Consider the following 25,648-nt stretch of genomic DNA (forward strand, 5'->3'; position numbering starts at 1 on the left):
TTTTAGTTAAATACGCACAATTTTATTGATTGAAGAGATTAGGACAAAAACATTAAACCAAATACAGGACAAAGCACCAGAGGCCATAGATTCCCACCATGCACGTCACCAACCTTTCCTCCTACGGGGTACTGAAAAAAATAGGGGGCGGGGAAGAAAAACGGGTCCTTCTTGACACAGCACCATCTTTAGAATGTAAAACAAAACAAAACAAAACAAAAAACAAACAAGAAAACCCCCAAACCAAAAAAAACCCTCTCCTTTCTATCTCCCATTATCAAAACAGAATCAAGGGCAAATCCATGGCCGCCTTGTCTCCTGACTATGAACGGTGAAGCCACTCTCCTGGGAACACGAAGGCCGGGCTCCTGTTGAACAGGCATAAAGCATCCAAGGTTTGCACACACATGCCACGTACTATAATGAAGCACAGATTCAAGTAACATTTACACACTAGAGTCCACGTGTTACCTACCCAAAAACAGGACCATTTCACAAAACGTATACAGGCAGTAAAATCCAAACAAGTGAGGTACTGGAAACACAAATATTTATGCCAAAAGAGTTCTGTATCATACAGCAAATAGAAAAGCCGTAATAAAAAAACGTTTGCCACTCGAAATCAAATAAAGCTATCTAGAAAAGCCAAACAAAAGGTTACTTCAGGGACAGAAATACTCAAACAAGAAAAAATATATAGATGTTACTCACTACAGCATGTAACATGTCATCCCAAGTCAACCCGTAATTGAAAAACTGGCTTAATACATCACAATGTGACATTTTCCTTAATAAATAGAAGGATTCTTGAAAATACAAAGGTGCGTATTGGGATAGAGAGCTGTTTTTATTTATATCATCCTAGCTTCCAGCTGATTTTTCTCCCCGCTTGTCTCTACCGAGGGTTTCTGTCCAAACCAGAGGGCCTGCCAAGCGAAAAGGATCATTCTTCCTAAAGAAAAGGAAATAGCTGCCCTGTATTTCATACATGTGGGACAACCTGCTTGGTTTCACTCGTTTCCAATAAAACAAAGACAAAAGGTGTAGCTGAGACCAGAGTGGCCTATAAGCTTCAGACTCCAAGCATCTCCCGTGATCGCGCCCCGTTTGTCCCCATCCCGGCAGAGAGGACCCCCTATGAGGCAGCCTTCATCGTTCAAAGGAAAAAAAAAAAAGAAAAAAAACCAAAAAACTCATGAATTTCTCCTTTCCTTTCCCTTCCTTTTCTTTCTTTAGACTATGAAAGCAGTTAATGCATCTAGAAGTTTGACTTCTAACAGCTTCCTGCCACGAACCCATGGACACAGAACAGAATAGCTTGTTAAAGAACAGACTTTTTTTTTTTTTTCCCCCTTCAGGGAGCAAAGCATCAACATGTCATTTCCTGACCAGGATATTAAATAGTTTATTTAGAAGAAATGAGTTAAAAGAGCAATTAAGAGATTAAGAGACACAAACTGGATTTCTATTTTCTTTTAGGTTAGCACCCAGGTTTCTGGTCAGTCTGTGTGCACCGAATTTTGTTGTTGTTGCTGTTTAATGAACCGCATTGATTATCAGATAGGTGGTTGTCTTGTTTAAAAAAAAAAAAAAAAGAAAAGAAAAGAAAACAAAAAAGAAAAGAAAAGAAAAAAAATCCTTGGCCCATTGTACCTTCCCTGAATCGTGACAGGAAGTTAAAAGCTAACAGTGCGATGCCAAGATGTGTGTTTGAGGCAGAGAGTTTTGATTCTGTTGGGATCTGCAACTATTTTGGAACAAATGAAAAGTGGGGTAGGCAGAAGCAGCCCAACGGACCGGGGGTTCTCCAGGGGGGCTACATCAGGGAAGAGAAGCTCCGGGGCACCCGCCCCGCGGACCGGACCCCAGACCCCCACCCCGCGTCTCTCGCGCCCATGCTCCATGTTCAGTCAGCTCCTTGAAGGTTCTCCTTCTGTGAATCAAGAAACTTGAGTGTCAGTGTCTTTCTTGCCACCAAGCCAGGCGATCCGTGTCCCCTGGAAGGACTCTCCGCGGCCCTCTCTCGTTCCTGGTACCTGCTAAGTCTCTGTGGGGCACGAGCTCAGTTAAAGAAAGGGTCCAAGTTCTCTTCCATGTTGACATCCGGCACCAGCTGATCTGACCCTTCCTTAGCACCATATCCTGAATTTGAGACGCTAAAATCTGTAGAAAACCAAGGATGGTCCAGAATTTCCTGCGAGGTCAGCCGCTCTGAGGGCTCCCGCCGCAGGATGCTTCGTATGAGGCACTTGGCCTTGGGCGACAGAGTCTCTGGAATGTTGAACTGGCCACGTCGGATCTTGCTGAAGAGGGAACTGGGCTCAATGTCATGGAAAGGGTACCGCCCTACCAACATGGTGTAGAGCATCACGCCCAGGCTCCACACGTCGGCCGCTTTGCCCGAGTAGCTGCCACTGGTGTTCAAGATCTCTGGGCTCACGTAAGCCGGGCAGCCGTGCTTGTCGGAGAGGGAGTCGTCATCTCCCCGCAGAATGTAGGCATCTTCCAGGCTTTCCAGCTTGACCCGAGTCCTGCAAGAGAGAGAGAAAGGGTGAGCTCCCATGGGCACACCGAGGCACGTGAATCCCATCACCGTATCTTAGCTCCCGCTTTAATATCTCCAAGACCATGCATTCATTCATTCAACCAGTCAAACATGACTTAGTGAGCGTCAGACTGTGTCAGACACAGTTCCGGGATGGGGGGATCCAGGAGCGAATAGGACTGACAGGGAATTGGCATGAAGCTTAAGATCTACTGTGGGAACCCACACTTCTAGCGAGTACACAGACCATAAAAGACATGATTGTCTCCCCATCTCAGTGATGAGGGAACGGGAGATTTATACTATTCTCAGACACATCTAGGTTGTTGGGGATCCCCAGGATTTTACTCAGATCCAACCAACCAGGAAGCTCCCAGGAGCTCTATCGACAACTTCTGGATGATATGATGTAACAGTCTGAAAGGACCTTTGATCCAATGGCGTCTTGGCTTTATAACAGTCCTTTTGTGAGACGCGGAAGATTTGATGATTCCATTTTACAGATAGGAACATTAAGGTTCATGGAGTTTGAGTAACTTGTCCAAAAGCCTTTTAGCTGAGAGAAGACTTGGTCCCGCACCTTCCTTAGTCAACCTTGCCCACTACCAAGCTGCCTTACTTTAGGACACAGACCGAGCTGGGCAATGTTTGAGCAGGCAGGCATTACCATAAGCCCTTCCAAGGCTGACATCTTCATAGCAAGCCCATCTTCTTTCCAAGATTTGCTGTTGAACTTGCCTCCCGTCTGGCCTACCACACTCCCAGGGGCTGGTCCTTGACCTGATGCTTACCTGAGTTAGTTACCTGTATCCTCTACCTGTGCCAACATGTACATCTATGTGCGTGTGTCCATCTTCCCCTTGCCATTTAAGCACGGCTGAGCTGGCTGACAGGTTCTAGGACTCTCCTGGCTGCACTCATGAACAGAGGTGGAGAAACTCCACATTGAACTCTGAGTCCCTGGGGCCCAGTACTACTTTTTATACAGCAGAGCCTTATATGACCACTGGGCATAAAATAAGTGCTCGGTAAATATTTTCACAAGTAAGTTAAATTTTTAAAATTAACTATAACAACATGCAGTGAACAAAGCTGAAGACCAAGACATGAAGCGACTCTCTCAAGACTGGCAGCTGTCCCCTACCTAGCAACAGAAGCTCCTAGACCAGCATCCCTCCTTGGTTCAGGGCTTCTGAAGAATCCTATTCCCCCATTCTGCCATTCCTTGAGGGGAAACCTAGGTATTGTGACTTTCCAGGGCTTAAAATGGAAATCCTCTTCCAATCTCCTGCCAGAACCCTCCACAACAGAGCTCTTGTGTTCAACCCCGCAGAGTCAGCCCCATTCCTTCCCATGACGAAGACTTGCCACGAAGGTGACACGGGCCAGGGAGGAGGGGCTGGGGTGAGGGTTCAGGGCCTACAAGGTCACAATCATCCACACCGGTGGGTTCCTTCATCTCAAAAGTGCACATCACGGTTTCTACCCTGTTGTCCTGAGGGGTGACGAGGCTCAAATGAGCAGAGAACAGGAAAATGCTTAGAGAAAAGACATCGGGGCTTTTGCCTAAATCAGAGCTTGTGACTCAAGTCGGTAAGCTGCTTCCCTCCTCCTCCCTGGGTCTACGGGTCTTAGCCTTTCAGAGCGATCCCCTACTCAGGGAGCCATAGAAGGAAGGTGAGGTTCAAGTTAATCAGTTAGCTCTCTTATAGCAAAGAAGCGGACGAAATCCCGAGATTCTGAGATCTCCTTTTTGAACTGCAGAAGTTTCAAAGGCCAAGGCGTGACTGCTTCCCTATACTCATTTCTTCAGTGAGCAATAACATGGTGGTGTCCTCTGGAAACGGTGTTGGGCTGGGAGCTCGGAGAGCGGACTCCAGGCCAGACGACATCTCTCATCTGCCGTGTGGCTGTGGGGAGGTCACTCAACCTCTGTGTTTCTCCAACTTAAAGAGGAGCATTGGACAAGGCAGTCTTCTTTGTAATCATTATTATTATGGTTCAATGTACATGAAATTTATCATTTTAACCATTTTGAACTGTACGGTTCAGTAGCAGTAAGTACACTCCCACTGGTGGGCATGAATCTGGACAAGCCGGTGTGAAAGTCTCTGCCAGTTTTACCATTCTGGGTGTCTGTAATACAGAGCAACACGTCTTCTTTACTTGCTCTCCCCATACCCTGCTGTAACCTGTAGCACACACGTTCTTCTCCTCCCCCTTCGGCTAACGATCTACAGACGCGGGAAGGGTCTAGATGAGCTCATCTGGAACTGGGCTGATGGAAAGCAAAGCCCATTCTTCCTGTTGCTCTTTCTAATCGAAGGAGGCAGGTGAGGTGGACCCACACCAGCTTCCCTAGATGTTCCAAGATCGGAGGTGAGTCAGGGAAACCCAAGGGGGCAGAGGAGAGGGGGCGCACACCACGGGGCCAAGCAGGTTCCTTCAACAGCTTCCTTCATCAGACCCTCCCCGGCAGCAGCCCCTAACCCAGAGCTCAGGAGCTGGCCAGACTCCTGGCCTCCAAGGTCACTGTCGTGGCAGCAGGATAGCTATGGGAATCACGATAGCTGTGGCAACGGTCATCAGCTGTGGGACAAGGGGCAGTCGGGTGGAAGGAGCACTAGACGTGGAATCAGGTTTGGGGCTGGGTTCCTCTGCGGCAGCCCTCCGGTTTGCACGTGGGGCTGACGTCTTCTCCAAGGCTGCGCGGAGAGCCTCGGGCCCCCTGACTGCGCCTGCCACCCCGCCTGCTCTCTGCTCCAGCCCCGCCCCTGCTCCTCCAACACACTGAGCACCCACCACCCTGCCCGGGGCCGCTGTGCACATTCTCTCCCAGCCTCTGCCTGCAATGTTCTTCCCTCGGATACTTGGCCGGCTGATCCTGCTCACTTCTTTCCGGTCTCTGCTCAAAGGAGCTTGTCTAGAGAGCCCTTGCCTGACCATCCTCTAGAGAGGAGCACCCCGCCCCCGTCCTCTCCTGCCCCTCACGGCCACCCGGAGTACTGTGCATTCCTATTTGTACGGTCACGCATTTATACTCTGTGTTACTCCCGTGGGCACTGCAGGGTCCTCGTCTCAGTCCCACATCCAGGAGCTCAGGGGCAGGTGGCTGAGGTCACTCTGTATGCAAAGAACGTCACCGGTGTTGACGGCTGTTTCTCCTGCATCGAGACGAGTAGGGGCCACCAAGCCGACACTCAGAGACTGAAGGGGCATCCACACCACCAAGCCCTGGGAGCTCCAGTGTGCCCATCTTTGAGGGAACGACAGCCCTGCTCTGCGCCCCTAGCCAGGATTAAGTGGATGTCAGGGGAAGTATCCACGGGGAACAGGCTTTGTAAATTCTAGTACCTCAGTCCCTGGCGGGGGTGAGGGCAGGCGCGGATGTGCCTCCGGAGACCTGAGCGGCTACTAGCTTAGCCCTTGCCGGGGACAGACGTCAGCCCTCAAGCTCTTTATGCTGCACCACATCTGAAGCCCTTTTCCATTCTTACCTCCTTCCAGGCCACAACCCGAGACGGTCAGTCTCACCTTCCCTCTCTAACCCAACCAACCTCCCTTCGCCCGGGGGCACAGACCCTAACTCCAGCCTGACCCCCTTCTGGAATCCTTCTCCAGTTCAGAGAAAAGGGCCTTCAGAAATGGCCAAAGGTTCGATCTTGTCCATTAATGCCCTGCCCAGCATTCACCTCTCTCCTCCCCACTATCAAGGACTCAGGGGCTGTGCAAATGCCCAGTGGACCCAACAGGCCAGGGGAAAGCGCCGCGCACATGCTGTGGACATTCGGCTGCCCCAGAGCCGCCCCACCTGCCACATCAGGCTCCTCCCTCCCGAAGCCAGGGTCTAGATGGCCCGAGTCTGGATCTGCTCGTTATGTTCGGCTCCGTGAGAGCGGTGCCTGAGCGGTCCCATATACACTAGGGCAGCTCAGTCTTCAAGTCAGAGACCCGAGTTCCAGTACCGGCTCTGAAAACTACCAAGTACCAAATAGCAAACACCATCTAGATAGGTGCTAGGTATCTTCAGATATTTCCTCTTTAAAGCTGATAAATCAATGTTCAAGGCAGGAATTATTATCCCTTTATGTGGACATGGAGCTTGATGCTGGGAGAGGGTGCGTAAGCCCGTATGAATAGCGAGGCCCCTCAGGGGCTGAGGGCTCACCCCTCCCTGGGGCTCCGAGCAGCCCGCCCGCAGGCCTGGCCCTTCCACTGCAGCAGCGAGTGCAGGAAACCACAGCCGGGATGTCCCCGTCGGTGAGGCCGCCTCAGAGTGGGGAGCACATGTGCGCCCGGGGTCAGGGAGAGCCAGTGCGCGGGGCAGGAGCCTGCTCCTCCCAGGGAGAAGCCCAGACATCCCAGGCAGGCGCGGTGAAAAGAAAAAGAGAAGCCTCAAGAAAGACGGGGAGGAAGTGCATACTTCTGCCCCTGCCTCCTCCGCAGAACTCCCGGAACTTGTTTACATCACTCCTAGCCAAGGGTCAAGGCAAGTGGTCTGGATTGCGTCTTTAGACAAGGACCTTCCGGGGCGCACGCATGTCAGGAACCTGAGGCCGTGCTCCAGTCCCCGCGCCAGTCCCCACGGACTTGCTGGACCCTGGCAGGGACTCTCAGAAGGCCTCTGGGGTTTGGTTGCCCCCTTTCGGGAGCAGGTTGCCTCTGTCTGTGCTGGGGCGGGGGGCATGTCTAGCAGAGCACCTGCTCCTGTCAGCATGGGACAGACAATATGAATGAACAGTCTTTCAGCTTCCGCTGTCCCCTGAACAGCCTGAGGGTTATGCATTCCCAGGCAAAGGAACTGATTTTCCTAACAATCCATAAGAGCCGGGTGGTCCTATAATCATCGGCACCGCGGATAAGGACATGACAAGTAACACCGAGCTTCTTGGGTTTTCGCGAGGACTGAAACAACGGAACAAGGAAAGCCTGATCTCTCCCAGGCTGCCGAGCGTAGGAAATCTGCAAAAATCTGGTGGCAAGTCTAACGGATCTTATTAGTAAGATAACCCCCGTCAAGCCTAGAGCCTAGAGAAGACAGAGGAACAAGACTCAGGCAGATCCAAGTGGACGTGAATTCTGTGCCTGTGGTTTCTTCTTGGGCTCTGTGCACTTGCTTCCCACCCCGTCCCCCAGAATGTTCTTCCCACTCTCCCCCAAGGTGCTCAGCTCATTCTGCTCACTTTATTCACGACGAAAGCCATCACAATGGGCCTCGTGAAGGTCATGGGAGTAAAGATGGTACATGAACAGCAGAAATTTCTGAAAAGGACAAGGGAAGGTTGGCAGAGAATTTTTGCGACCAAAACGCTATGAATGGTCGTGGAGATCTCCTGTGACTTCTTGGAGGAAAGAGCCATTAGCCCGGGGCAGGACTGACTTGGCCAAGAAGCTGTACCCTGCGTGCAACTTGCAATGTATCCCTGGCAAAGGCAGGAACAGCCTGCTTTGCATTAACTTCTGAATGAAAAAGGCTTACACAGGGGCAGCCTGTGGACTTGGCACCAGGCCTGGTGTCTTCGGATCCCCAGCCAGGTGAGGCAGCCAGGACCAGCAGGATGTGCTTCTAGTCCCTGCCTCGATAGAGCAGCACGCAGCACAGGCCTTCAGGGTCCCAATGCCCCACCCCTTCCCAGCAGAGGCCCGTGAGCCTCCCTCGGGGCCCTTCTATCCAAGAGCAGTGGGACCATGGGCCCGTCTGGCCTCAGTTTCCCTTCTGTAAAATGAGAACACGGCTGCATGGCCTGAAAAGGGCTCTCCTAGCTTCCAAACTCCTGAGTTTAAGTTTCCTTTCTTCTGAAACTAGGAACCGCAAGACTTCCTCTTGGACACGGTGGTCCTAACAATAATGATCACAGTAGCAACACCAGCGGCCGTGAACTCAACACCTAATGCCACTGTGACTGGCTCAGTGGACAGGGCTACTTCTCAGTACGGAACAGAACGGCAGGTGTTACGGTACGGGAAAACTTCTTACACGATAAGGAAACTGAGGCACAGAGAACTGAAGGTCTCAGGCCACAAATGGTTACCTGAAAAAACCCGGGATTGTCCTCCTGGGTCTCTCTCTGTCATACCTCCTGACACCAGCACCACAGACTTGCTTAGTGTCAAAGACACAATCTCTGGAAGGAAGATTCTGTGTTTGTGCAACCAACATGGCCCCGGGTTTATTCTACAAAGACAAAGCCTTCGCATCCGTGCCCCCTCTGCTGGAACTCATGAACTGGAGAGGTGGCCGGACCTGCTCGTTGAGGAGAAGAAGAAACGGAGGTACAGAAAGCAGAGGGGACTTGCCCGAGGCCACCCTGCAAATGAGTGACAGAGCTGGGATTCAAAAGCAGGTGTTCAATGTGCAGAGTCGTGCCCCATCCAAAACGTCAAAAACGGCCTCCCCCAGCAAATCACGCTCTGTTTTGAAATCTTTAAACGCTGTCCTGGGCTCTCGCAGCAGGAAGGGATAGGGACAGGGTGGGCCAGGGTGGGGCAGGGCTGGGAGTTCAGCCAGACCCAGTGGGCCTGGCCTGGCCGGGAAGTCCGGTGGCCTGAGGTCAGTGGAATTCGAAAAGTCGCTGAAGGCCATTCCGCAGGGTGGATCCAAGCAGGCGAAGGGTCAGCGGAGAGAGGTCGGCCTCCACCAGGTCTGGCCTCACTCTGCCCCTGACTGCAAAGCTACCCTCCGCTGTCAGTTCGGTTATACGAGCAAGGGTGCCCCAGGGGGCTGCCATGGGGGGAACAGGACTGTCCCAGCCCCCCAGGCCACGTTCAGCTGATCCGACAGCCACCACTGGGACTTGACAAATAAGCGAAGCTAAATCCTGCCAAATAAACTGTAATTTATTTGTAATTCTCTGTTTCCTGTGTGCGTAGATTTTTTTTCCAGCAGTTGCCTCTGAGAACCCCTGATGGGCCAGGTCCCGCAGACGCCGTGAACAGACCCGACGCCCAGGTCAAGCTGCTTCTGCAGCAGCAGGAAAGCAGCAGGTGACCCACAAGGAAACCCTTCACCTCAGGGTGAAGGAAATCTCCAGAGAGGGGTCTGGCTGGTGGTCCTAGGGATTGTGTCCCCCTTACTACTGGGAGCTACTGTAGTCAGGGAAGGGGGTGGGAGGTGGGGGTCCTGCGCTAGTTTGATCTACCGGAAAATCGCAGTTAGCAAGATGAAGCGACTAGTTCGGGGACAGCGCTGTGGGGACAAGAAGCCCGATCCAACTCAAGCACCCAGGTGTTTCCACAGCACCAGGGTCCTGTTGTCTGTGCCCTGACTTATCATGGCCCTGGGGCGGGGAAGGGGCAGTGGGGGGAGCCACCCCACCTCCCAACTCCGAGGCCTTCCCACGGCAAGGAGGCAGCTCTGGAGCGCAGCCGGGATCTCCACAGGAACAGACAGGGAAGGAAGGCAGTGCAGCTTCACACCCCTCATTGGGACTCTGTTTGCCTCTTGCCCTCTGCATGAAGATCCTAGTCTCAGAGGATCCCCTGACCTCGAGTCAGTCGATTGAGCTTCTCAGAGAAGCTTTTGCAGGCACCCCAGCGCTCGGTGCAGGCCGGGGCTGCGCCAAGGGCCCCACGCAGCCTGGATTGTTCCAGGAAGCCAGAGCCAGGCACACCTCGAGGTGCTGCTCTGCCCTTGCTGCTTAGGCTGATTCAGAGTCCGGAACATTCCTATCATGCACCATTGGCAGGGCGGGAGCGGGCTCAGGCCAGTCCTTCTGACCCTACCAACCCAGGAACACTCTGGGCAGCCCAGCCCTGGGCCAGACAGGGATTTCCACTTGGCAGAGTCCTGAACTGGGGCTCACCCAGATGGCCCAGGCACATACTACACACGTTCCGGGAGCCAGAAAATCTGGGCTGCGCTCTGGGTCACTCCACTAACATGTTCTAGAACTTTGGAGAAAGACGTTTCCTCCCCATTTCTTCATTTGTCAAGATCAAAGCATGGGTTTAACCCGGCCTCTTACCCACCCCTCCTTGGTATCACCTCTTGGGTCCTGGTTCAGCCTCAGCATCCCGAAGTACCTATCCACCCCCAGGCCACCCTGCGTGGACACTTCCAGAATCACAACTAGACCCCAACCCATCCTGTCTAGGAAAAACAACAACAACAACAAAAAAAAAACCACAAAAAACAAAACAAAACAAAAAACAACCCTTCAATGTCTCCTCCTGGATTTCAAGTCAAGGTCAAGGTCATGGGCAAGCCTCCAGGTCCTAAATCTTGGCTTCCCTCTTCAGTCTCATCTCTGACCCCCCACAGTGTTCTCCACCAGCATGCCCCTCCCTGCCCAGGGTTCCTTCGGGTCTCTTGGCCTTTATTCATACTTTCTGGACACCGTTCTTCTTCACTCAGAACAACCCGAGAAGGAGCCCGTCTCCCCCAGACCCCCTGACACGCCCATTATCTACACTCCATTCTGCCATTAGGACATTTTCTTCTTGCCCCCAGTGAGCTAACACACACCCATCCTCTGTAACACGGTATGAAGAATAACTTGTTACACGATGTCTTCTGTTAGACAAGGATTCTCCAGAGGTGATTTTCATACCCTTAAACCCTTGCGCCAAAAGTACACATAATAGATGCTTACTTAACATTTGCAACAGGTGTGGCTCCCATATCGAAGACGCCCTGGCTGCAACGCGCTGCCTAGAGTCCAGTGTATCTGGTTGTGATTCTGCTTAAGAATTGCCCACTCTCTTAAGTCCAGAGAAATTTCAAACAGGCTTGACTCTATTTCATGCTTTAGAGAAACTCCCAAGAATCCTGGATGACGAGCATTTAAAATGGGTTTCCATCCACTGCCTCCTGCCATCAGTATATCCAGGGGATTTTTCTCATAATATTTATGCCTCCAGGGCCTAAGGGGCAATTCATACACCCATGTAGTCAATGGCCAGACATTCGCAAAGTGTTTACAAGGCTGGTCCTGTGCTAGGAAGGGGAGACAGAAAGATCATCGGACCCTACTTCACAGTTCCATGGAGAAAGCAAAACCCACTCCATAAACTGGAAACGCATAAATAGGACTGCCTGTGGGCTTGGTGAACCGGTGGCCCCTCGACCCCTCAGAGAAAGGTAAAGTACTGAGTGTTAGTACTCAGTGCTGGTCAGGTCCTTCTGGTGTTCACTTCTTACCCAACCGCATGAGAAAGTCCCTCCTCTAGTGGCACACAAAGGGTGGTATTCTACCTGGTGTCTCTTTCCTAGAGTCAGGGTGGTATTTGAGGGCCTGCACATGGGACTCTGGCGTCCTGGGTGCACAGCCTGAGGTCTGCCTCTGATTAGCTGTGGGACCCTGAGCCTCAATTTCGTCATCCATAACACGGTGATAACAGCACTAGTTTACTCGCTGGTTTTAAACTGGTTCATGTAAATTAATTACAATAAAATACAGAATTGAATCAGTTCTTTTAAGTGTTGTAGTTAGAACAGGGCCTGGAGGCCAGATAATGTTTCCTTGAAATGCAAGTCCCACAAGGGAAGGGTTCCGTCTCATGGGGCACTGAGTATCTGTGGCACCTAGAACAGTGCCTGGCTCATGACAGATGCTCAGTGCTGTCTGTTGAATAAGTAAATCTCCAGGTTGTTGGGTGGCAAGGCCCAAAGCCATTGGCTGGTGACCAGGAGCAGTCAGGACAGGTGCCTTTTGAAGGCTCTGCAGTCTGCTAGGCACGGAACTGGATACTGCAAGTTCATGATCTCCGACCCACGCCAGAGAAGGTAGGCCAAGGTGTAATGGCTCAGTGAAAGAGTAAGAAATCCGACAGCTGTGCCCTTGGCTCTGGTTGGTCAGTGTAGCCACTCACCGGACCTACTAAGCACAAGCAGTGAACTGCTCAGCCAGAAGCTCCCAGGCCAGCAGATGAGGCATAAGGACAGTGGAGGGATGCACACGGGCAATTCGAGTAGAGGGAGAACTATGAGGGCGCTGTGGGAGGGGGATCACTTACCCACTCAGGGAGAAGTGGAGGAGTGAGCCTCCCCCAAGGGCTGGCAGTGCCTGAAGCACACAGAAGTGGTCAGCGTGAAGAAGGGACTTCCAGGAGCTGTCTCCCTCATGGCAAAAGGTCAGGTCTTTTGCTAAAATACAATGAGCCTACGAACTACGGTGTAACTGGCTACTGATGAAAGAAGGCAGGGTCGGGTCTCCAGTCTGGTCTCCCTATTTTGTTAGATATGAAAGCCTCAATGGAGGCTGAAGATCCACAAGAAGAACCAGTACAGAAAGTACTGAGCGGGGGGGGGGGGGGGGGGGGGTGCGCACAGACCTCAGCTGGTGGGGGTGGCATAAGGCCTCCCTCACCCCGGAGACACAGGTCCTTTGCCTGGGCCGATGGCGGCAGGGGACACTGAGAGCCCCAGGGCTGCTGGGTTCCTACAGAGGGTCCAGCCTCCCTCCTGCAGAAGCAGGTGCTGACCAGCTTCCACAAAGCAGAGGAAATGCAACCCGTGACGTCAAGAGATAACAATCTTCTCCCCAAAGAAGAACACGGACAGAGGCATGTTTCTCTATTCACAGGGGTGATTTCTGTGCAGGGAAATGTCAACACTGAATGGAGATGGGGGGGGCAGGGAGCGTGGGGTGGAGAGTGACAAGGAGCCTGGTCCTAAGGGAGAAGAGAAAGCCAGCGGGCAGAACAGGGGCTGCTGCAGGAACACTGGCTCGCTCCCGGGGCAGCTCGAGTTTGCATCTACATGCTCGGCTCTTCTCGTCCTGACTCAGCAAGCCGCCCTTCGTCACTGGTCGGGAGGCAGGGGGGTGGGGGGGGGCGCGGCAGCAGGCTCTACACGCAAGGGAGGTGGAGACGGTGGGCGCTACGGCTTGTCCGTGGCCAGGTGTTTTTGATATGTTCATGCGCCAAGCCCTGGGCTCACCTGCATTCATTCATGGTTATTTCCACGCTGCGGATGAGGCGATCTGGACAAAAGAGGTTATGTAACTTGTCAAGATTGAGTCTGCTGATAAGCGCAGGAGCAGGGACTAGAATCCAGTGACTCGTCCTCCACACAGGAATAACCCGGTCTTCTCCTGAAGCTCAGGCCTTCCTTTGGAGGCTCTAAGTGAAACTGGTGGCCTCCTGCAAGAGGCCACCCAGGCAGATCAGCCTATTACCACGACAGGGAGGGGGAGAAGCTGGGGAAGCTGGGCACTACCCTCCAGCAGATTCAGGGTCCCCTCCCACACACGCCCCTCCCACTCTACAGGGCACATCTGATCTGACCACGGAAACCATGGATGCAAAGGGTGTGTCCACACTGAGTACAATCTGGGGAGGGGTTTAACTTCCTCAAAAAGCAAACAAAACAACCTTAGTTTGGCCCTGCAGAAACATCCCAGGGATGGAGGAGAAGCAGCAGCACAAGCCTGGGAACGCTGTGGCCAGTCCAGGCCTGGGGAGCGGGGTCTTTCACTCTGCACGCACCTGGTATCCGCCTTCCCCTGTGTGCATCTGGTCGACCTTCTGGCCTTTCTGAGACGCAGGTTCCCCCATTCCTTGCCCGGTCTATCACCCTCCCCAGCACCGATCTACTATTGCAATTAAACCAGAAAGGAGGAACCCTCACATCACAAGAGGTCCACTCCTCGTGAATGGCTGCCTGGGAGGCGGAGCTCATTCTCCATGAGCCTCAAGCGCCCTGGGAAGGGCTTGCCCACAATGGCACCGCTTTATGAATGACTTTAGGACCGGCTGGCTACCGCGAGCGCCTCCCCCGACCCCGTACATGTCTGGATCATTTCACAGCCGCCCGCAGAGAGGCAGTCTTCATTTCTGCTGGAGGAATGTGCAGCTCAGAGGCATGAAAGGACTCATCCAAGACCAGGTAGCTAATGAGGGGTAGAGAAAGAATCCAAATCTAGAACCCAGGTCGAAATAAAATGGAAGCAAAGGAATCGGCGGTGCTGCTAATTCAACAAAAGTTAGCAAAAGAAGGCACGTTGACAGCAGGCCCTCAGGTAACATGGGTGTCATGTGTGTATCATGTCTTCACAGGTGCTTGGGGGGAACTGGACTGATGGCCCTGACCGTTCTACCAAGAACATGTTCATGGGTGGTCATGGGTTCAGTTACACATGGTCATTGGAAATCCACACGTAAGGAGTCAGCACACAGGCTGGCCTCGTTCTGAACCCAGTGGGGCTTAGCCAACTTCACTCTGTAAAGCTTTCCGCTTTAGTCTCTTGCAAGAGCATCGGACAGTAAGAGGCACATCCTTGAGAGAGAGAAGACCATGCGCAAAAGAGGGGGTCTGCTGATTTGAAGCTTAATAAAGTGGTACTTCCAAAAGCCTCATCTGTCTTTTTTCCCCCAAAGGACCAATGCATAAAGGACCAGAAAACAGGCTGTCTCCATCCTTCAATGTTTCAAAAGCCTTTCAATTTAATCCCTTTGTTTTGTTGTCAGGAGAGGCAGAGACTCTAGTCCTATGGAAACACCTACTGCTGAGGTCGTGTTGCTTAGGATGGATAGTGAGGGCTGCCAGCAGCACTGGCCCTGTGAGGTCCCAGGCTGCTGTCCCCTCTCAAAACACAGGCAGCATGCTTCACACAGGCCACTGTGCAGACCGAGAAAGAGAAACTGTGCCACAAAACTCTACAGCTGCAGGGACACACGGAGGGAGAAATTCGCTGAGTGACAAAACCAGTCTCCTACTCTGAAATTGAGACATTCGAAAGCAAAACAACGAGGAAGGCTACAAGGCATTATTCCTCTTCCACAAAAAGTTGACCGCTGGCTGGAGAAAAAGTTCTTATCAGCTACTGATGAGAACATTTGGAATGTCCTTGAACATGAGAGTGACCTTCTCAGAGCTGCCCAGACAGAGACACTTGTCATGCCAGGAACGGCCAGGTCCTCCAGGACTTCAGCGCAGTGGGGGCAGGGAAAGGGCTCTGGAGTGAAATGAAAGGATTTCCAGGCCTGCTCCAGCAGCATGCTGGCTGTATGACCTTGAGCAAGGTCACTTAACTCCTGTGCATCCCAGTCACCTTGCCCAGCTACCATAGCCTGGTCTTTGATAGTGCATGGTTTGCATCTTTACTAATAAAAGGAGAAGAGGGAGCTATTCTAAGATCTCGAGTGTGGGGTGACACCTTTTCTCTTCTTTGGCCCAGAAGGAGAATGGTAGCTCCCTGCTGCAGGGCTGCATGGGCTCAGATCCTGTCAGACAGGTTGGGGACAGGTGATGAGCAGTTTCCTCCCTGTCACTACCGCTTCCTTTTTCCGAAGATAATGCTCTCTCGAGTTAAAAAGGATTCGCTTTGACATGCTTACTCCAGTGAGGTGTTCTGGTTTCACATCCACATGGGATACTTCTTTCTAGAAAGGATCATGCTCTTTTACAAAAGTCAAACTCAGCTCCAAACTCAATGTCCTTGTATTGGAAGCTTCCAACGTCTTGGGATTTCTTCCTTAGGCCCTGGGACATCAAGGATTTCAGCTTTGTCACCACACACTCCTGGGCACTCTTCACTTCCCCTGAAAGACAAGCCAGGCCTGAAGGAAAAGGCCTTCAACAGCAAATGTGAGGTATGTCTCAGTTCCACTTGCTTCCAGCCAGCTGTGGTCACTGAGGCCAGCATTCTCACCTTGGGGCTCTGATTCCAGGCAGCAACAGGAGAGGACTAAAACACGGCCCCTCAGGAGACCCTCGAGTCCACATGTGCTCCCATGCCCTGTGACTTAGAGATGTCCACCCTTCTATGACTCACTTCATAAACACGTAGTTACCATGCGCGTGCGCTCACTGGACACGCCCCCCTGTATCTGTGTTGGTGCCTGAAATTCCTCTCGAAAGAGCACAATCAAAGGGGACATTTAAAAACTTGGATCCCTGCCAGAGAGGACATTCATTGCCCTTACTCCCTGTGGCAGGCAAATGAATTTCTTGAGAGCAGATTTAATAGAGAATATGTCCTCACTTCTGCTCTTTCTAGTCTATAACTTTGAGACTTCACACAAGGTTTTGAAGTTCTCCTCCATCAAATGAAATGATGGTACCCACCGTACCTCCATTCACAGAGAGAATTATAAGTTAGGTCAACAATAACCTCATACTAGGTCTCTAAAGTGGTTCCAAACAACCACCTCATATTTTTGTAGTTACAGTGATTACATTTCCAAGAAAGGTGGAATGCAGAAGGACAAAGAAACCATCTTTGGCAGTATTCCGCTGGGGGTCAAGTAGCTATTTAATTTCCAATGAGAATTTTCAAAGAAGCAGACACCTGATGTTATAACTGAGAAGACCTCAGAACCAATAAAACAAAGCCAGGACAATACAGGGATAAGAAACTTGAGGCCAGGAGGAAGGAATCAAACTAAAAGTTCATAGAAAAGGGTGCCTGGGTGGCTCAGTGGGTTAAAGCCTCTGCTTTCGGCTCGGGTCATGATCCCAGGCTCCTGGGATGGAGCCCCACATCGGGCTCTCTGCTCAGCAGGGAGCCTGCTTCCCCCTCTCCCTCTGCCTGCCTCTCTGCCTACTTGTAATCTCTCTCTGTCAAATAAATAAATAAAATCTTTAAAATAAAATAAAATAAAAGGTCATAGAAAGCATTAAAGGTGAAACCAGAATAATAACCAGAGTCTGCAGGCTCCAAGGGCAGGTCCTTCTGGGCCAAAGAAGAGAAAAGGTGTCACCCCACACTCGAGATCTTAGAATAGCTCCCTCTTCTCCTTTTATTAGTAAGGATGCAAACCATGCACTATCAAAGACCAGGCTATTAGCTGTCACAATGCCGAAGATACTTGTTTGAGAAAAAATATGGAACATAACCAGTCTCCGCAGCCAGCAGCTCTCTGCACTTTCTATACTCAGTTGCATTATAAACCGTCATCAAATTATTTCATTTGGGTTAAGTAACCACAGATCCTTTACCTTTGCTAATCCCCAAATGCTTCCCAGATATTTGCTTCCCAATTAGCTCTAACCATAAAATGAAAAAAACAAAAACAAAAACAAAAAACAAACAAACAAACAAAAAGCAAAAAACAAAGCAGACACCACGAGATGTCATTATATGTCTATTCTATAGGATATCATTCTACAGGACAATAATCGATAGCCTAAAATATCCCAGGCCATTGGGATACATGGCACAGTAACTGGCAGGCAGAAAGGGCTAATAGATCTGCACCAAACACATAAAAGAAACTCTAGGTTTAAAAAAAAAAAAAAGTACTCCAGATATATTTGTTGAGTGAATGAATGAATGACGTGCATGGCTTTGTACTCAGATGGTCCTTAATAGCTTCATGACCACGGATCTCCACTTCATGAACCACTTTCCCAGGAGGAGCCGAGGATACCCAAGGTCATCATGGTAATTCCACGACCCACGTGGGTAGAAACTCTAGAACAATTTCTGGAACAGTCAGCAGTGAATGTAAATCACTTGCCTCCACGCCTCTAAAAAAGCAGATGCTTCAGAAGAAAAGGAGGGGCTCGGCAGAGTTTTACAATCAAAGTCAGCTGGAAGAGAAAGCAGGCCCCGTGGGTTTGCTCAACAGAATGTCGTGAGTGAATGGAAGAACCAGAATGGAACCCAGATGCCCAGCGTCCTGCCCCACTGTCTCCCACAGTAACACAGACCCTCACATCACTGAGTACGCGCCTTGGCAGCTCCCTTACCTGCAACACCGGTCCTTCCTACATCGTCTGTAACAAACTCACCTTTCTAGGGAAGCCCAAAACACCTCTTCTATAAATACTTTCTTGACTTCCAAGTCCTACTTAGAGTGGACATCCCAGCCCCCAGGTCCCATCTGACCCCCTACATAATCTCCATTCAGGGCGTGGAACGTTCCTTTGTAGGTGAGTTGACTTGCTAATGCACCCTGATATTCACAGGACTGAGAATTGTGAGGAAAACACGCGCAGTTCATCCGTGCATACACACGCGCTTGGGGAACATCCACTGAGTGAAGGAATGCACGAATGAATTAGAAAGGACTGATGCCAGGCACGGAGCGTTCTGAAGGTAGGATTATTTCCAAAGCAAAATTGGTGCCTTTACTCATATTAAAAATGTCACACCGGCTTGCAGCCACCTTTAGAATTCACGACACCAAAAAAAAAAAAAAAAAAGCAAACGAACAAACAAACAAAACCCAGAAAGAAACAAAACAAAACCTTAATCAGGCTACCCTGGCACCGGAGCTCTGACATTCACTAACACCCTGGAGGAGCCGCAACGTGGTTTCCCGGGGCACTTAAAACATCACAATAACCCATTCACCTCCCTCTGTCCTCCCTGCCTCCCTTGGAGGGCAGGCAGCAAAAAAAAAAAAAAAAAAAAAAAAAGTCCATTCGAACCTCTCAAGCAAGCCGCTCCTGAGCAGCCCGTCAGAGCACCAGCTCTGGACGAGTGACACTCACCTTTCTTCGTCCTTAAAGATGAATTTCCGCAGCTTCAGATCCCGCAGCACCAGCCCCCCATCGTGGCAGTGGGCCACGGCCGAGGCGATCTGGTAGAACAGTCTGGCCGCCTCCTCTTCCCTCAGTTTCTTGCAGGTGCGGACAAACGAATGCATGTCCCCATAGCTTCGCTCAAAGAACACATAGGCTTTGGTCTCTCCCAGGATGATTTCGGTGATTTGGTTGATGTTGCTGTGGGCAGACAGGCAAAAGCACGGGGCCAGGGATTCCTGGTAGCAGCTTATATCGAACACCTAGGACAGGATTCACAACAAGACCAAGAGTCAGGGGCGCCTCGTAAACCACCGAATCACAGAATGGCACGGGCTTTTGAGGAGACAGAAGGCAGACGGAACTTGGGACACAGACCACACTGGCCCTGCCTGTTCCCAGCTGTGTAATGTTGGATAAGCTGCTTGACCTCTCTGAGCTTCCAAGTCTTCATGTGTAAAATGGGCAAATGACACTTGACTTACACCGTTGGGAGGATTATAGGACAACATGGGGGCAAAAGCACTTTGCAAGATGTAACACGGGACACAAATGGTTAAGTCTTATTACTTTTTTCTCTCTATCCCCATCACCTGTTTATAAAAAACACTAAGGAAAAATCTAAGTGACCTACCCCAAGCTACACAGACAAAGCCTTGTTTTCCTTCCAAAAACCAAAACAGAACAGAGACGGACATCACTATACAACTGTAGCAATTGTGTACAACATATTCTATGGTATGCAAGTGTGTCGTATAGCACTCCACAACATATTAGCAATTCACAGAGTAAATAAGTAGGCTTTGCCTTAAGGTCCTCTAATTCAATACCTTCATTTCACAGATGTGGATATCGAAGCTCAGAGAACAAGTCGAATCGAGCCCCAGCGGCAGAGCTAGGAATAGGGCACACGGTCCGTAATAGGGAAGCAGACACGTTTCTCGATTCCCTCCACAGCTATCTAGCTCAATGAATCAGTTATGCAATGATTTTCTATGAATCAAAATTAGCCTGTGAAATGCCACCTCATTGTGGGGTTATTTAAAGAGAAAATCCATCCTCAATACCTTTTTGAAACCAACCTAAGAGGAATTAACACTGCAGAGAATCTTTGAGGTTATAAGAAAAAAGGCTTTCATTCATTTCAAGACCTCCACTAAATCGGAAATACAAATCCCTGGGTTTGGAATGTGGTTTCACTCTCTGCCTGGGAATGGAGGCACATGACTCTCTTCTGTGCCTGCATGAGTGAGGGGCAGGCACGAGGTGCTTCGCTGGAAAGCCCTGCAGGCCAAGAAGGCTCCAGCAACGAACACTTAAAACGGTCCCCGTGCACCATCATTCAGCTTCTTAAATCTTCGTCATTAGTTGGAACATCCTCTCCCTCATCCTTAGTTTGCAGCCTGGCCTAGAAATCGCCCAACAGAGACTCTAATCCTGGTGTGGCCACCAATAATCCGGATAAGATGGATAAAGCACTCAGGGACCCCAGGCCTCCCTCCTCTTCCTAATTGGAGATGTGATTTAGAACCCAGTTGACCTTTTTGGGTCCGGATCCCACGTGGGAACCTGAGAAAAGCTCTGTCCCCTCTCCCAGGACAATGCCCGTTCTCTAAGGAATGCACAATACTGGATTCATTTTCGAGGGATTCACAGGCCTTCGGAAACCCGTCCAGGGACGCAGGCTGCCATCTGAGAGCCAGGATTGAAGAGAAGTCGCCCTCAGGTTCAAAAGCCTGAAGATATCTGTGAGTCAAAGGAGGACAGTAAGAACCTCAGGAGGGCTGGTGCTAACCCAGGGCGAGGAAGCAAAGTAACGTTGTGAATGAACCATAATGAGGCATCTCAGGAAGGCGGCACAGCTGCTGCCACTATAACCTAGAATTTAAGAATGAATACTTCAACGTCTCCGGAGACCACAAATCACACCGTGATACTGTCAAATGATGACCTACGAGCCGTGACCTCAGAGGTCCGTTCAATTAGGAATCTGAAATGCCTGAGTCAACTCTAACACCCAGACTGCGGGCAGCAGAAATCTAGGAAAGCCTCAAAAATTTCACAGAGAGTAATAAACGTTTTGCAGTGGCTAATGTCAACACGCTGTGTTATATAACAGGGGAGGAGGGTGATGTGTTCTGAAGCACCAGGCTGCAGACTCTCTCTTCAGTGCTCCTGGAGTTACCATGCCTTATCATATACTTCCTCCTTCAAGTTGCATTTAAAAAAAAAAATAAAAGGTGGTTTTTACTCAGCACCTTCAGTCTGCTATTCTGTCCCACTGATGAAAAACTGAATGGACATAAAAATTAAAAAAAAAAATGCAGGCAGCTTCAAGAAATAGCCTGCACCCTCTGTAGGAGATCAAATTCCAAGATGGTGGACAGAGTATGAAAAATAAAACAAATACTTCTGTTCTCCCTAATGGGTAGGTACCAAACTTTCAGTAGCAGCTGTAACAGGCATTTATGGGGTTGGACTGGTATTTAAACCATCATCTTCAAATGCAAAATCAAGCCATAAGCCTGGTTGCCAGCTTCTTTTAAATGTTTAATTTGGAGCCTTAGTAATATAATCTGGCAGTTGAGATAAGGCAGTAAGATTAGGCCATCATTAGTAGCATTTGCAAAAACAAAAAAAATAAACAAAAAAACAAAAAGCAAAACCATGTGCCCATTATGCCAAGATAGTAATTATGTCCATGGGCACAGTAGCTCCCAGCATTTCATGAAAAGTATAAGGTAAAGACCCCCTAAAGCTGCCTTCCTTCATTTGCCTAGCTTACAGTGGGCTCGGGGAGACAATGAACAGGCTTGATTGTCTTGGTTAAATGACCCCAAATAGTGTCCTGTAGAATTCCCTTCTATAGTCCGCTACAGGAATGGCATCTTTTCATTTGGTCTGTTTTTGCAAAGACTTTTTCCTTGGGTCAACACAGAGCTAGGAGACAGGAGCTCTGTATTCTGAGACATCAAAAGGAACTTGATTCAACGTGTAGATTTCACAGTGCCTTGCAGTAAGCGGAGTTCACGCTGTGTATCTGAGGGAAGCTGCTGGAAGCAGCCTTATAAAAACCCCTTGGAGCTTCCTAGGATATACACAGCTATGCCTGCATACAAAGTCACCCACCCACATCACCCCTGGTAAAAAGGCAGGAAAACAGGCCGCCGTGTCTTAAAGGGATGACCTCTGCCAAGCAGAACAATGATACTGCACTTAAACCCACTGGCAGCCCCACAGTAATTGGTGAGGGGCTGATTCAATCTTTGCAAGAACTAAACCGGCAGATTAAGTACAGTTTCAGGCCAAAGAGCACGTCTACAAATGACACAGTGAGGTCAGCCCCAAGTGAAATATGTCTTGAAGAATCTGGAGGGAGAAAGAAAGAGCCAGGGCAGGTCGCCCTGCCTTTAAACAACAACAACAAAAAATACCAGTAAGATGCTCCTGCAGAATGTGAAGGCAGAGTCCCTCTACTTAAAAGCGTCTCCAGCTCTGGAGAAATACTAAAATGCTATACCCAAGTTAAGCAAAAGGAGGGAACACACTCACTGCTGGGGGACTGTGTGTATATCATAGGAGAGTAGCAGCTCTGTGGAATTCATTCATTTCAAAGGATGACTCCCCTATTGTGCAACCTTCTAGGTCTTCGGAGAATTCAATCCAGCTCGGAATAGCCTGCTGAATTTTGGTTAACAGGGCACAGTCACTTGCTCAGGATCTCAGTAACTTAGGAGAAGATGCAAAATACCAAATCCTCCGGAGAAGTGGAGGGCTGTATTTAAAGAGCCTCTGATTTTCCCCTGAGATCTGAACTGAGGAATTGCGAAACTGACTGAAGACCTCCACAAAACGCATTATTTACAATGCAAGACTCCAGCCCCCTACAAAATAAAGCAATCTGTGGTTAATGGTAAAAGTGCAATGTATTATCTGTAGCATAGCTGTGCAGGGCTCCTCACTCCTCACTACCCCCCTCCCCCAAGAAAAACCAAGAGTGACCAAATGTAAAATTAAGTGATAATGAATTCTTGATCTGTGCCCAATGTCTGGGGAGCTGTATGCCTTACTCTATCCTTTTTTTTTCCCCCCACTGTTCCCCTTCTCATTCCCTCATCTGGAGTGCGCACACAAAGACACACAGACACACCAGTCCCTGTTGGGGGTCAAAGACAAAAAGGAAACTGAAGTGCCCATCTCTGTATTAGCACTGCTAATCCCTGCAGCTCCAAACGCTGGCCTATAAACCATCCTGGCAAAGGTGTGTGCTGGGGGTGGGGGGCGCGAGGGGGGTGTTCAGGCACGGAAGTCTGGAGATGAGAAGAAACGAGGCAAGAGAGGAAGACCCAGAGGACTCACTCTTTCCTACACCCAAAGGTGCGCCTGTGGCTTTGCTTTCCACCCCCCAAACCTCCTTTCAAGGCTGCAGGCAGCAGAGAGCTCTTTGTAAACTCCTTCCCCGCGCTGGGCCCCTGGCTCAGCCAGAGGGGACACCTTTGTGTGTCTCTTTTAAAGGGCACCTTCCGAACAAAGGTTTAACACCTGCACGCTTCTAAGAACAATGGCTGCGAAAGGAACCCAGTCATCAGTGCCTTCAAATTAGCGGGGGATTCCCTACTCCACGGTGGAAGGGGAGGGGGCTGGCTAGACCCAGGGAGAACCCCCTCGGGCAGCGGCACCCGGCCCTGCGCCGAGGCGCTCCACGAGCCTTCGGGAGAACGCGTGTGCGTGGCCCCCGCGCAGTCCCGCCGCCCTTCCGAGCCCCGGGCTCTCCCCGAAACGCCCCCGCCGCAGCCCGCCCCATTGTCTGCAACGCACTAAAAACTTCGCAACTAGTCGAACGTGAACAAATAAATAAACCCATTTAACGAGGCCACAGATCATTATCCCGCGAGCCTCCCTCCTCCGGGCTCCGGAGCTTGGCGACCTCCCGCCCCCTCCAAACGGCCGGCCGGGGAACCTTTTTAAAAGACAAAAAGCGAAAACAAGCCCCGGGCTTTTTACCTTGCACACCAGCTCCTCCCCACTGTGCAGATGCACGGCACGAAAAACGTGGTCTCCCTCCAGAGGTTCCAACAATAAGTATTTCCCGATGCAAGAAACGCAATGCGACAAGTTCGGAGTCTCGGGCGGGCTCGGGGAGCCGAGGTTCGGGCTGAAACTCTGGCTGGGTTCGGCGGACCTTATAGACGACAACTCTTCGAAATCCTGGGTTTTGTTCCGCGATCTCCCATATCTTGCTATTGTGATGGGGGTAGACCTGTGTATGTTCATGAGTGTGGGGATCGCACTCGGCAAACAAAAAACCCGCTGGAGAGATGAGTCGCCGGCGAGCGCGGCTGCAGGCGCCTCCGTGCCACGGATTTTAAAACGGAACGAGAGGGGAGGGGACGGGAAGGGGGCTACGTGGAGAAGAGAGTTGGAAGCCCCCAGATGGGCGCCGCCAGGCACCTTGTCGGCTCCGAGCCCGGCTCCCGGGGGTGCTCAGTCGGCAGGAATTCGGGTCCTTTTGTTACCCCAAAGCAGCCGGCGATTTGCAGAATCTCCGCACTTTTAGTTTCTCTCTCTTTCTTTCTCTCTTTCCAGCGCGGATCTAGACGAGCGACCAGATTGCTAAGGTGGGGAGCTGCAGCGCCAGGTCTCCCGAAGCGATCCCCACGCAGGCTTCCGAATCGCAGACGGGGCGGGGGAGCCCTGCTGTAGTTTACGCGACCCTCGCGCGGCGCGCGGCCGCAGCTCGGTCCCCACGCGTTAGAAACCAAACAAAAAGAAAAAGGAAATAAGCACGGGGCTACCGGCTCGCGCCGCACGGCACACAGAATCCGCGCTGCACCCCCTTTTTTGGTGGAAAGGGTGGGGGGCGTGGAAGGGGGGGGGACGCCGGAGAGGGTAGTTACCTACGTTTTAACTGTAGATGGCGTCTGAGACTTTTCCAAGGATCGCAAGAGCTCTCCAAAATTTAAACAAACAGACAAAAAAAAAAAAAAGGAAAAAAAATAAAAAGAATAGCAAGGGAGCATTTAACTTAGAGCGGTCAGCGCTGCCAACAAAAGATTGCAAAAGCTGGGCACAGAGTTGCGGCGCGGGCCGGGCGCAGGTACCGCGACAAAGCCCAGGTTGGCCCGCCGGGCGGAGGTCAGCACAGGCTCATGCTGCCGCTGCTCGCTCGTGCTCCAGATCGTCCTCCGAATAAAGCGAGAACTGCGGCCAGGGACGAGGGTAGATCCGTGGTCTCCGATGCCCCCGGCACGAGCTTCCGGGGGGGGGGGGTTCCTCCGGGCGCTGGAAGGGGATGAGCCCCCAGCCAACCTGCGGCGTTCCTTTCCCGCTCGATAACTGGATCTTGCCTTGGAATAATTTACAACCACTCCGTCTCCCCCGACCCTAAACCTAAATTGCCCGGTGGGGGTTGTTTTGGAGAAAATTGATGGCTTTTCTTCTTCGTCTTTTTTTTTTTTTTTTCCTTTCTTCCCCAGAGGTAAGAAGAATGTGTATTTAAAATTGAAGGGGATGGCCGACGGTGCCCGAGGCCAATCCCCGAGCTCAGCACGCCCGCAACTCCCGGCGAGGCGGTATTAATAGTTACTTACGTGGCCGGGGATCTCGGAGCGAGCGGGGCCCTGTGTGCGCGTGTGTGCGCGCGCGCGCCTCGCTCGCGCTCCGTCTCCCCATTCAATGTCACCGACACATTT

The 25,648-nt window shown here is 50.9% G+C and overlaps 1 protein-coding gene across 1 annotated transcript; it reads right to left on the minus strand.

Annotated features, from left to right (window-relative positions):
• Window positions 1-25,648, minus strand: TRIB2 (tribbles pseudokinase 2). The gene is made up of 3 exons (XM_059132614.1): window positions 23,961-25,648; window positions 18,927-19,219; window positions 1-2,531 (listed from the first exon to the last, which is right to left on the minus strand). The coding sequence occupies exons 1-3, from the start codon at window positions 24,228-24,230 to the stop codon at window positions 2,063-2,065; spliced, it is 1,032 nt and encodes a 343-aa protein (XP_058988597.1). The 5' UTR covers window positions 24,231-25,648; the 3' UTR covers window positions 1-2,062.

This window comes from Mustela lutreola, chromosome 9 (assembly GCF_030435805.1).
Source record: "Mustela lutreola isolate mMusLut2 chromosome 9, mMusLut2.pri, whole genome shotgun sequence".
NCBI lineage: Eukaryota > Metazoa > Chordata > Mammalia > Carnivora > Mustelidae > Mustela > Mustela lutreola.